The 13,084-nt window shown below is 54.1% G+C and overlaps 1 protein-coding gene across 1 annotated transcript; it reads right to left on the reverse strand.

Annotated features, from left to right (window-relative positions):
- On the reverse strand, positions 1 to 12,452 carry LOC132417129 (cytochrome P450 2S1). The gene is made up of 9 exons (XM_060000753.1): positions 12,279 to 12,452; positions 10,880 to 11,045; positions 8,870 to 9,019; positions 8,208 to 8,368; positions 7,890 to 8,069; positions 5,098 to 5,239; positions 3,377 to 3,564; positions 362 to 503; positions 1 to 268 (listed from the first exon to the last, which is right to left on the reverse strand). Exons 1-9 carry the CDS (start codon positions 12,450 to 12,452, stop codon positions 87 to 89), a joined length of 1,485 nt encoding a protein of 494 aa, XP_059856736.1. The 3' UTR covers positions 1 to 86.
- Positions 12,453 to 13,084: the final 632 nt, after the last annotated feature.

Consider the following 13,084-nt stretch of genomic DNA (forward strand, 5'->3'; position numbering starts at 1 on the left):
ACAGCCATGTCCACGGCAACCGCCAAGGCTACTACCTCCCAAGTTTCCCTTCTTCATCCGGTCCACACGGTGGGGTGGGGTGGAGGTCAGCGGGGCCGGAATTGCAGCTGGAAGGCTTGGGGGATGTTGAAAAGGCCACTGACGGCTGGCTGGAGGCTCAGGGTACCCGGTGGGCACGGGTTCCCCAGCGAGAAGGCCTGCAGGATGGCGGTGAACAGGAGGAAGAGCTCGGTCCGAGCCAGGCCCTCCCCGAGGCAGACACGCTTACCTGGAGGGGAGACAGATGGCGCTGTGCCAACCATCCTCACACCCAGGCCTGTGGGAGGACCAGTGGGTAGACAGGGGCGGACCCAGCAGATACCTAAGGAGAAGGGCAGGAAGGCCTCGTGCTTTTTGAACTTTCCGTCTGCATCCAGGAATCGTCCTGGGTTGAACTCCTCGGGCTGTTTGAAGACCTCAGGGTCATGCAGGATGGAACCAAGGAGGGGGAAGACCTCCGTGCCCTGAGGGGAGATCATAACAAAACTACAAACATCCCTCACCCCGCAGGCCTTCGGTCCTCGAGGGCAGAGCACAAGAGTCTGGTGTGTTGGGGAAACGGGTTCACGAAACATAGCGGCATCAATGTTTATCGAGGGCTTGTTACGTGTCAGGCACTTTATTAAGCACTACATACGTATCGCCTCATATGTAACAGGTACATGTATTATACTCACACACACACACTCACAAACGTCCACACAAACTCACTAAATCTTTTTAACAAGTCTAGGGAACAGTTAGTAATATGATCCCATTTTAAAGATGGGGGAGGGACTTCCCTGGTGGTCCAGTGGCCTAAGACTCCGCGCTCCCAATGCAGGGGACTCAGGGTTCGATCCCTGGCCGGGGAACTAGATCCCACATGCATGCCACAACTAAGAGTTCGCATGCCACAACTAAGGAGCCCTCTTGCCGCAACTAAGACCCGGCACAACCAAATAAATAAATAAATTAAATATTTAAAAAACCAAACCAACGAAAGATAATGTCTTAGAGGCTGCTTATAAGGCGGGGAAAATAACTGTCCACGGGTTAAACAGGGTGCTAGGAACAGTCAGGTCTGTAACTCGGTAGTACAAATGGATTAAAGGATAGGGCTAACACGGATGCAACAGTGTGGAATATTAAAAAAAAAAAAAAAAAAAAAGATGGAGGACTTCCCTGGTGGTCCAGTGGTTAAGACTCCGTGCTCCCACTATAGGGGACATGGGTTCGATCCCTGGTCAGGGAACTAAGATCCTGCAAGTCGCGTGGTACAGCCAAAACAAACAAAAAGTGGGAAAACAGAGGCCCAGAGAACGTAAGCAACTTGCCCAAAGCAACATTTGGACGTGGCAGAGCTTGTTATTTTTATGTTTGTTTTTAAACTTTGGGGCTATGTTGTGATTCAGCTGTGGCTGTCCTAAGGCACTTGGCTAAGAGTCCAGCTTTCTGCCACTATGATCTTCTGGAGGTGAAGGGTGGGTGGATGGGGGCTGCCCGTGAAGGCTTCCCCCACCCAGGTTTGGGGAGAGGGGCAGCCCCTTCCGCTGAGATCAGAGTCCCCATGTTACCAGGGCTGTGGTGGAGGGTGAAGGAAGGTAGGGAGTACGAGGAGAGGGCGAGGGGTCTCCTTTGTTAGGGATTCTGGCTAACGGGGCTTCGAGTTGGGAAGGTGAGTGAGGCTTCAGGAAAAGGTCAGGCTAATGTTGTTAAAATAAGAGAAAGGCAGAGAGCAGTGTTTAACCACTGCTAAAGCACAGGCTCTGGGTTCAGATCCTGCCCCTACCGCTTGGAGGCTGGGAGAGCTTGCCAAGTCTTCTAACCTTTCAAGGCCTCAGTTTCCTCATTTGTAAAATGGGTGTGATAATGACGATAATGATGTGATAATGATGTAGTGCTGCTCTGAAGATTAAATAAGGTAATACATGTAAAGCATTTAGAATAATACCTGGCACAGAGCAGATCCTCGATCACAGATGCCTGTTATTGCTATGATCGTTATCAGTAGTTGCTGTAGTTGCAAGAGTCATTGCTTTAGCAATAGTCGCTGCTGTGGTGTACATAGGAGCCCCACCCCCGGCACAAAGAGTTCATTCGGTGTTTTACAAGCATCATTTCACAGATTCCTTACAATCCCAAGATGATACTATTATTACTCCCAATTTAGAAGAGGAGGGACTTCTCCGGTGGCACAGTGGTTAAGAATCTACCTGTTTGGGGCTTCCCTGGTGGCGCAGTGGTTCAGAGTCCGCCTGCCGATGCAGGCGACACGGGATCGTGCCCTGGTCCGGGAAGATCCCACATGCCGCGGAGCAACTAAGCCCGTGCACCACAACTACTGAGTCTGCGCTCTAGAGCCCGTGAGCCACAACTACTGAGCCTGCGTGCCACAACTACTGAAGCCCGTGCGCCTAGAGCCCGGGCTCCACAACAAGAGAAGCCACCGCAATGAGAAGCCCGCGCACGGCAACAAAGTGTAGCCCGCGCTCGCCGCAACTAGAGAAAGCCTGTGTGCAACGGAGACCCAACGCAGCCAAAAATATATAAATTAATTAATTAATTTAAAAGAAAAAGAAAAAGAAGAGGAGTAGATGGAGGTTCAGAGGGTGAAGTGATTTGCCCAAGGTCTCAGCTAGAAAACAGCAGGACTGGATTCTAACTGCTATGAACTGGATTCTACAATGAAGCTCAAGGAGGGAGCAGGTTGCCCGGAAGGCACCTTCGGTTTCCAGGGAGAGGTCGCCCCCTGGTGGTGCTGGTTCTGAGTTGCTCTGGAATGAAGGGGCAGGAACTGAGAAAGAGAGAGAGAGAGAGAGAGAGAGAGAAAGAGTGTGTGTGAGAGAGAGAGAGAGAGAGAGAGAGAGTGTGTGTGTGTGTGTGTGTGTGTGTGTGTGTGTGTGTGTGTGTGTGTGTGTGTGTGTGTGTGTGTGTGTGTGTGTGTGTGTGTGTTGGGAAGGAGGGAGAGCCTGATCGTGTTTGCAGCCGGGTGGAGGGTGAGGGCCTCCGTCGGCCCTCAGTTCTCATATTGCTTCCCTGCCTGTCACGTTATCTGATTGTCCCCACCACGATTGGAAGGAGGTAGAATTAGGATCCATCGGACACATGGGGGAAACCGAGGCTCAGAGACAGAGTCAAAAGGCAAGAAAAATGTACACAGAAAGAAACAAAGAGAGATGCAGAGACGGGCACAGAAAAAGAAAGGAAGATGTCAGCCAGAGAGGAGAGAGAAAGAGGAAGAAGATGCAGAGACAAACTGACCAAGATTCAGAAAAAGAGACAAAGATAGCAACGGACTCAGCCCTCAGGCCCGAGACAGAGACAGCTGCTGGGCCTGGCTGACCCGCACACCCACCTGGGGCAGGGTGTACCCCCGGAAGCGGGTGGTCTTGACGAGGGCTCGGGGCACTCCCATGGGTACAAGCGCCAGCAGCCGCTGCGCCTCATGCAGAACCGCATCCGTGTAGGGGAGGCGGGCTCGGTCCCCCAGGCTTGGCACCTGGCCGGGCCCCAGCTCCCGCATCAGCTCCGCCTGCACTCGCTCTGCACCCAAGAAGAGGAGAGTTGGAGGTCAAAGGTGGGGCGGGGCCCTACGATCCTCCCCTCCGACACCCCATCTTCTTTATTTTTTAAGGTTTATTTATTTATTTATTTGGCCGTGCCACACGGATCTTAGTTCCCCAAGCAGGGATTGAACCCGGGCCCTCGGCAGTGAAAGTGCGGAGTCCCAGCCACTGGACCGCCAGGGAGTTCCCAGACGCTCCATCTTCCTGAGCAGCTGTGGTTAGGGGTGAGGCTGGCAGGCAGGGAGGAAGAGTCCTCCAGCCCTCTGCAGACCGGGTCCCACACATCCCGTGTGGTGGGCATCACATCTCTCCTCTTTTTTTTTTTTTAATGGTACGCGGGCCTCTCACTATTGCGGCCTCTCCTGTTGCGGAGCACAGGCTCCGGATGCGCAGGCCCAGCGGCCATGGCTCATGGGCCCAGCTGCTCCACGGCATGTGGGATCTTCCCGGACCGGGGCACGAACCCGTGTCCCCTGCATCGGCAGGCGGACTCTCAACCACTGCGCCACCAGGGAAGCCCACATCTCTCCTCTTTCAATTCCCATAGCAATCCTGTGAGGTGGGGGAACATAATCTAGCCCCATGTCCCAGATAAGGACAGAGGCCTAGTGAGCTGAAATAGCAGCTGACTCCTTGATTCCACAAAGGCACCCAGGTCCCATCTTCCAGGTCAGCCCACCCCACTGGCTCGACAGCACTGGACGCAGCTGCGTGACCCTGAAATGCTGGAGTTCCTTGGGGCACATTCCCAGCCCTGCCTCACCCACTTACCCTCCCTCACTAACACAGCTTCAGGTCTTGCCTGCGCCCTGATAACCCCAATTTGTTTCTTATCTCCAGTCCTGATGCAGGTGTCTCGTGGCTTTCTGGATGTCCCCCCCAGTGGTTCCAGATCCCTCACACTCAAATTGTCCCCAAATGGCTTCAGCATCGCCCCTGAAATAGCTCCTTATCCCTTCTGTCCCCATCCAGGATGGCCTCATGGTCCCCCGGTCCCCTGGCCAGAGCCCCGGGTCTGTCCCTGGATGCCTCCCTCCCCTGTCATTCTCCACCACCTGCCTACTTGGACCCCTCTCTCCTCCCCACAGCTTGGCCCAGCCCTGTTTGTTCTCTCCGGCCTAGGTCCCTACCTTGTCCTCTGCCCTGGGCTCCTGGCATCCTCTTTCAGACCCTACAACTTACCTCTTCATGACAGACCAAAGGATTTTTCTAAAATGCTCATTTGTCCCTGCCCTGCTCAACGACCTTCCATGGCTCCCCACGGCTCAGGGTTAGGTGCACAATGTACCACCAAGGCGGCAAGGCCGGAGACGCCTCCTGCCTCATTTCTCATTTTACTAGACCTCTCACTGCAGCCGGCAGTCCGCACGCTTCTTGCTTTTCAGACGCACTGGATGCCCGCTCATTCTCGCCTCCAGGCTCTGGCTCAGGCTGTCCACTCCCCTAAACATCCTTCCTCTCGAGCCCTCCCTCCTGTTCCCAGGGCCTGGCTGGTAGAGAAGCTTCCTACCTTGGACCTGAGGATATTTCAGCAGGAGCAGGAGAGTGTAGCGAATCGTGTTGCTGACTGTCACCGTCCCGGCGAACAACAGATAAATGACCGTCATCAGCAAGTTCTTGTCCGTGAATTCTGTGTTAGGGTCTTGCTTCTCCTGGGGGAAACCAGGCAGAGGGGCTCAGAGAACACAGGCTGCTGGGAGTAGAGACCCAGCACAGCCAGGTTTGGGGGTGCAGCACAGCAAGTTATAACTTTGTCAGGGAGTTTAAATAAATGTGTGAGAAAGTTGGGAAGTGGGCTTTTGATATTAGTTCTCTCGGGGTGAAATGTTTTAAAAATAAAAGAGAGGGGCTTCCCTGGTGGCGCAGTGGTTGAGAGTCCGCCTGCCGATGCAGGGGACACGGGTTCGTGCCCCGGTCTGGGAAGATCCCACATGCCGTGGAGCGGCTGGGCCCGTGAGCCATGGCCGCTGAGCCTGCGCGTCCAGAGCCTGTGCTCCGCAGCGGGAGAGGCCACGACAGTGAGAGGCCCGCGTACCGCAAAACAAAAACAAAAACAAAACAAAACAAAAAATAAAAATGAAAGAGAGTGGCCATTATAAAACGAACAAACAAACAGAAAATGACAAGTGTTGGTGGAGACACGGAGAAACCGGAACCCCTGTCACCAAGGGGGTATATAAAAGGGTGCAGCTGTTACGGCAAATGGTACAGCGATTCCTCAAAAAAGTAAAATAGATTTACCATGTGATCCAGCAGTTCCACTTCTGGGGATTTATCCAGAAGCGTAGAAAGCAGGATCTTGAAGAACATTTGTACACCTATGTTCATAGCAGCATTATTCATAACAGCCAAAATGTGAAAGCAACCCCAGGTGTCCACTGATAGATGAATGCGCTATATCCACACAGTGGAAAATGATTCAGCCTTAAAAAGGAGGGAAATCTTGTCACACGCTGCAGTGTGAATGAAACTTGACCACATTATGCTAAGTGAGATAAGCCACAAAAGGACAAATACTGTGTGATCCCACTTATATGAGGTCCCTAGAGTAGGCAAATTCATGGATTAAGGAAGTAGGAGGGTGGGGGCTGAGGGCTGGGGGAGGGAAGGATGGGGATCTGTTGTTTAATGGGTATAGAATTTCAGTTTTGCAAGTTGAAAGTGTTCTGGACATGGATGGTGGTCATGTGAATATCTAACACCACTGAACTAGACACTTGAAAATGGCTAAGTTGGTAAATTTTGTGTTATGTGTATTTTACTATAATTAAATTAAAAAAAAATTTTTTTTTGGCCATGCCACACGGCTTGTGGGATCCTAGCTTCCTGACCAGGGATCGAACCCGGGCCTCCTGCAGTGGAAGTACGGAGTCCTAACCACTGGACCGCCAGGGAATTCCCATTCCCTTTCATTTCTTTTTTTTTTTTTTTTTTGCGGTACGCGGGCCTCTCACTGTTGTGGCCTCTCCCGTTGCGGAGCACAGGCTCTGGACGCGCAGGCTCAGTGGCCATGGCTCACGGGCCCAGCCACTCCGTCATTTCTTAAATTAAAAAGATTTAATTATATTTGAGATTAACAGATACACACTACTATATATAAAATAGATAAACAAGAACCTACTGTATAGCACAGGGAACTATATTTAATGTCTTACAATAACCTATAATTGAAAAGAATCTGAAAAAGAATATATATATGATTCAGTTTCATATATATATATATATATATATATATATATATATATATATATATATAACCGAATTACTCTGCTGTATATTTGAAACATTATAAATCAACTATACTTCAGTAAAAAAAAATAAAAATTAAAAAAATTCAGGGGACTTCCCTGGTGGCACAGTGGTTAAGAATCCGCCTGCCAATGCAGGGGACACGGGTTCGAGCCCTGGTCCGGGAAGATCCCACGTGCCATGAAGCAACTAAGCCCATGCGCCACAACTACTGAGCCTGCTCTCTAGAGCCCGCGAGCCACAACTACTGAGCCCGTGTGCCACAATTAATGAAGCCCACGCGCCTAGAGCCTGTGCTCCACAAGAGAAGCCCCCGCAATGAGAAGCCAAAGCACCGCAATGAAGAGTAGCCTCCACTCGCTGCAACTAGAGAAAGCCCACGCGCAGCAACGAAGACCCAACGCAGCCAAAAATAAATAAATAAAAATAAATAAATGTATAAAAAAAAAAATTCGGGAATTCTCTGGCTGTCCAGTGGTAGGTCTCTGTGCTTTCACTGCCGAGGGCCCAGGTTCAATCTCTGGTTGGGAACTGAGATCCCACAAGCCACATGGTAGCCTCCCCCCCCAAAAAAAAGGGCCACAGAGTTAAGAAAAAAAATCTCTCTCTCCGTGAACATTTATTCAAAGGATGTGGCCCTGAATATCTCCCATAATTGCAAAGTATGTACAATTCAAAACGAGTTATTTCCACAGGGATCATCTTAATTCTAATTTTCTCATATGATAATTGTTCTCACATAACTAATAAAGCGAACTTTATTAGTCTAATTAGACAGTGCAAGGTTTCATAAGTAAATGATTGTAATTCATAGGAACTTTCCTGGGTGGGTTGGGGGAAGTCATGGTGGGGATTGCCGGTGGCAGGTCACTGGGCATGAGGCCTGGGCGGGGGGCTGAGGTTGGAGGGAGGAGAAAAAGGAGAGATGCAAGTGACTCAGACACACATTCACAGAGCGACGTGCAGAGAGAAAGAAGGAGGGTGACAGAGTGCCCCAGCTATACCTGGGTGTAGGGGCTGGCCAGGAGGCCCCCAACCCTAAGCTTCTCCCACCTTTGCCATCTTCAGCAAGAAGGCATCCACCACGTCGCGTGCAGGGCCTGAGGCGTCCAGGGTCCTCTGGTGCCGCTGTATCTGCTGGGTGGCGAAGGCAGCCACAGTGCACACTTGGCCGAGGAGCTGTGTGTAGGGGCCCGGGAGGTGCTGCAGGAGCCGTGAGAACATCTCGTAGGTCTGCCGGGGGACGGGCAGCCGTTTTCACGGGGGCCTGGCCTTGCACCAGGGCAGAGGGGTGGGTGGACAGGGCGCTCTGGGGTTACCTGAAAGAGGTGGGCAGGAGCCTTTGGAGAGAGAGGGATCCCACCCCCTTACCTGGGCCCACGGGGAGCTGACCCCCACGACGATGCCACTAGCTGCCTGGACCAACGCCTGGAACTCCTTGTCATCATAGGGGAAGCGGAGGCGGAAGACGAGGGAGCAGATGATGTTGGAGGTGGCCTGGGCCAGCAGCAGTGAGGGGTCAAAAGGCCATCCTGGGGAGGAGGGGACAGGGAGGGGGGTTGTGATGGAGATGGGCAGAGGGGCGCTGACGTAGGGCGGAGCCTGTCCACGAAGATGGAGTGGGGGCCAGACCCGAAAGGAAAGAGACAGGCAGAAAGAGTGAGACAGAGACAGACAGGGAAAGAGAGAGTTAGACACGGAGAGAGACAGAGAAAGACAGAGGCAGACTTACAGGAGAGAAAAACAGAAAAATAGGGACTTCCGTGGTGGTCCAGTGGTTAAGACTCCGCACTTCCAATGCAGGGGGCGCGGGTTTGATCCCTGGTGGGGGAACTAAGATCCCACATGCTGCACAGTCAAAAAAAAAAAAGAGGAGAGGCAGGAAGAGTGACGTGACAGTACGAGGGACACAGAGACCCTCAGGGAGACAGCAGGATAGAGGCAGAAGGTGGAGGAGGAGAGAGTTGGAATGATTGGAGTCCCCAGCCCAGTCCGAGAGGGAAGGCCCTACCACACTCGGGCACCCTGCTGACCTTTGGTCCTCCGGAGCGCCTCCACCAGACACCGGGCCTCCGCCTGGATCAGCTCCTCACCTTCTCGTTTCCCCATGCCCAAGTCCCGCAGGGCCAGCGTGGTGAACTTCCTCAGCTGCCTCCACCGCTCCCCATTAGAGAAGAAAACCCCTGCACAGAAGGCTAGACTCAAGGAGGGACCAGCCCTCCCCTGTTCCCCAGGATTCCTCCCTTCCTCCCAGTGAGGTGCCCTGTCCTGAGTCCACGTGAGCCTAGCGCAAGAAGGAGGGCCCACGAGGTGCTCAATAATTGCCTAACCTTGCATCGGAGGGTGACCTCCTCCTGAGGAGTTGGTATCTGGGATTATCCAGGCTCCTTGTGTTCTGTGATTCACCAGCGTGAGTGAAGATTTCTTCCTTCCCGCTGGCTATCCATCTTTTTATTCCTCTATTCACCCACCCATCCATTTACCATTCCTCCCTCTTTCCTCTTTCTCCCTCCCTCCCACCCTTCTATCCATCCATCCATCCATCAATACCAACATTTATGGAGTATTATTGGGTCCCATGCCCCATGCCAACTGGAGGTTGAAAAGGGAGGGAGGAGGATGGAATTGCACTGTTTTCCTCCTTATCCAAGAGGCCCGGACAGTCCCTTCCCTGGTCTGAGCTGTTTCCACTTGTAGAATGCCAGTCTATAACGGCCTTCTGGGCGCCTCCTCCTGGATGTCCCCTGCCCACCCATCCCTCCACTGTGTCCCAAACTGGCCTCAGCATCTCTCTTTCTCATCAACATCCCATCCCCTGGCTAGAGCCCTGCATTCCTCTCCCAACCACCTCCCCTCCCCCACTCAACAGCCCCAGCCCTGGTCCAGCCCAGTCCCCTTGCTGGGCTCCCACACAGCAACCAGAGGACCTTTCTAACTCTGACTCTACCCTTTCCCAGAAAAACCCAAAGTCCAGACTCTGGCTTGACTCGGGCCCTGCGCGATCAGGCTCTGAAGACGTCTCCAGCTTTGCTGCTAATTCAATTGCACTGGGCTTTTCTCACTTCCTCAAAAGTGCCAGGATGCCCCCTCTAGGCCTTTGCCCCGGCTGTTCCCTCTTCCTGGATCACTCACCTCTTCATCCTCACTGAACTGACTGCACTCAGCCTCCAGGTCTCAGTTCAAATGTCACCTCCGCCAGGAAGCCTTCTCTGATTCCTCCCATTCTCCTCTCCAAATCCCTCTGCCCCCCTAGCCAGTAAAGGTCCCCTGTGTCCTGCTCTTAAGGCTGTACCTCTCACTTTAGAAATCTAGTCTCTCCCTCCACTGTCTTATTGCAAAGCCCACATGTCCCACAGTAAGACACGTCACCACATCTGTCACCTCTGTGTCCCCAGTACCAAGCCAGGTGTAATGAAAATTTGTCAGTTGATGAGTGAATGCTTCTTCCCTCGCCTCCATGCTTTTGTACGTGCTGGTCTCTCTGCCTGGAACACCCTTCCCACTCATCCTATGAGTCTCAGCTCAGACACCCCGTCTTTTAGGAAGACGTCCTGGACAACCTCCACCCGACAGGCTGGGCCAGGCGCCTCCTCCAATTCCTCTCTGGACTGTCACTGTCTAGTGACAGGTCTGTTTCTTCCTGGCCCATGCGCTCTGGGAGCAGGACTGAGGCTGTTTATTCAAGGCTGTGTTCCCTGGAGCGCCCAGCACCGGCTTCCAGCTTTCAGTCTTAACAGAGAATAGTTTGTACATTTTGAGTGTTTGCCCACTGATTCCCAGTGCCTCATATGCTCTCCCTCTTCCTCCCAGCCCTGGGGCTTCGCCTGGAACATTAATAACACTACTACAACCAGGTAACTAATGAGTGCTTACTTCGTGCTATCCTCAGTACAATCCTATGCAATAGGCACTGTCATCATCCCATTTTAGATGAGAAAAGAGAGGCCCAGAGACACTGAACTGCATGGAAGGTCACGTACGAGTAAGTGGTGGCAGGCTCTGAGTGAAGGACCCGGCAGGCTCCAGCTCCCCTTTTGACTCACCATGGCCATCAAAGCTTCCGTCCAGTGTTGCCACCGAACCCCGTCCGCTGAACGCCTCGGCCTGACCTCTCAGGGCCTCCTGCACAGCCTCACGCCCAACCAGGACCACCACGCGCCGCCAGGGTCCCAGGTACACAGTGAACACTGGTCCATACTTCTTACTCAGCTGGGAGCAGGGACCGAGAAGGGGTGAGTGACGTGGGGAAGTCTACTGCCTTTTAAAGTCTCGGGTCCATCCTGGCCCCTGTCGCTGGATGAGACACCTAAGAGAAGCCCTTCCTGCCTCGCCCCAAACTGAAGCAGTCCCTTTGGAAGATTCAGTTCTTGTTTTGCACCAAGCTCCCAGCATGTCACCCCCCTCCCCCACAAGAGTCCTCCTTCCTCAAACTCCCTCACCCAACACACTCTCTGGTCCCCATTCCCTTACCCCCTGCAGAGCCCTAACTTCTGACACTGGGACAACCCAGAACCCACCCCTGCTCCCACAGCACAGACCTATAGCAGCAAAAATGGGCAGCTGCAGCTGTGGACTCCCATAATCCCTCATCTCCCCATTCCCGAAAAAAAAAAAAAAAAACCCAACTACCCCTTTCAACCACTGCTAAACCCTCAAATGCTGGAGCAGTTACCACGGAGCACTCGTGCCATGCTCGCTACCCCCTCCTTGCAATGTCTGGAAGACACCGGAATGGGGAACCTCTGGCCTCTTTACACTAACCCCCCGCCCCCACCCCCACCCCCCGCCAAAAGTTTGGAGACTGCCTCAGCCTCCTGTCTCTCTCTCCTTCCTTTCTCTGTCCCACGAACTTCCAGCTCCCTCCCTCCCAGCTGAGCTCCGCCTATCCCCCCCTCCCCCAGCCCCCCAGCCCCATCGGTCTCCGCAGACAAATTCCTGGAATCCTCCAGCCTCTGCCTCCAACTCCCCCGGGGACACCCTCTCTTTTTTATTCTCTGCCCCCTCCTCAGGATACTCACGTGTATCTCCCCTCTACCTCTCCCTCTGGGTCAAGCCACCACCATCACACCATCAGTTTCTCTTCCGCTTGACGACTCGTCTCTCTCACCTTTGGTTCCCTGCCCCCCTCCCCCCTCCCAACCTTCCCAGGATTCTGCCAGTCTCTCTAACCCGGGACCCCTGGCCCCTGGAGCCTGCTTTCCAGCTCTCACGCCGTCTCCAGGATTCGGGGGGCAGGATTCTGCTCCTCCTAGCCCGGGTGCCCCACCCCCTCTCCCTGCGACTCCCCCAACTCCCTCAGCTCTGCCCTGGGACCCTTCAACCGCATCCCCTAGGATACCTAAGGGCCTCGCTGCGTAGTTCGTCTTCCTGGGGTCCCCTCCCTCTCCTGGCCCTGGTACCCTCCCACCCCCTCCTAGCCAGGGCGTCGGCGCGCCCCCTCACCCGTAAGAGCCCCAAGTACAGCGCCCCAGGCCGGAGCTGCAGGAGGTTCCCCAGCAGCGGCAGCGGCGTGGGCCCAGGGGGCAGGTGGCCTCGCATCCGGGTCCCGGGCAGCGCCAGCGCCAGCAGCAGCAGCGCCAGCAGCAGCAGCAGCGCCCAGGTGCCCGCCGCCTCCATCTCGGCAGGTAGGCTGCTTCTCGGGCTCCCAGACGCTCCACGCGGCTGGGCCAGTTGGGGGCGGGTGCCGGGCGGCTCCTTCCCCGAAGAAATCTGGCGGAGGGAGGCGGGGCAGCTAGCCTTTCCCCCTGCCTCCGGGCAGGATTGTCTCCCCGCCGCCGGATTTCTTTCTCCCAGACCACCGCCGCCGCCTGGTGTCCAGGACACACTCGAACGCTAGTCTCCCTGGTCACCCAGGTTCGAGGGGGCGGAGACAGCTCTTTGCGCCACAGGTAGGGCGTGGGCAGGCGGGGAGATCCTAGAAACCAGAGACTTTGGCCGCCACCAGGAGGCCACACCCCGTGCCTGGCGGTGACCCCGCACCGCCCTCCCCGACTCCTACCTCCCTCCTCACTGTTATCCGGTGTGCATTCGCGTGTGCGTGCGTGTGTGGGGTCTTTAAGCCAATTGCCTCCAACACCTTACATCTTCACCACGAACTAGGAGGGACGTGACCTTGAACCATACATAAAATAGCTAACCCACAAGGACTTACTGTACAGCCCAGGGAACTATACTTGATAGCCTGTAATAACCTGTAATGGAAAAGAACCTGAAAAGGAATATATATCTGGGACTTCCCTGCTGGCGCA

This window comes from Delphinus delphis, chromosome 20 (assembly GCF_949987515.2).
Source record: "Delphinus delphis chromosome 20, mDelDel1.2, whole genome shotgun sequence".
NCBI lineage: Eukaryota > Metazoa > Chordata > Mammalia > Artiodactyla > Delphinidae > Delphinus > Delphinus delphis.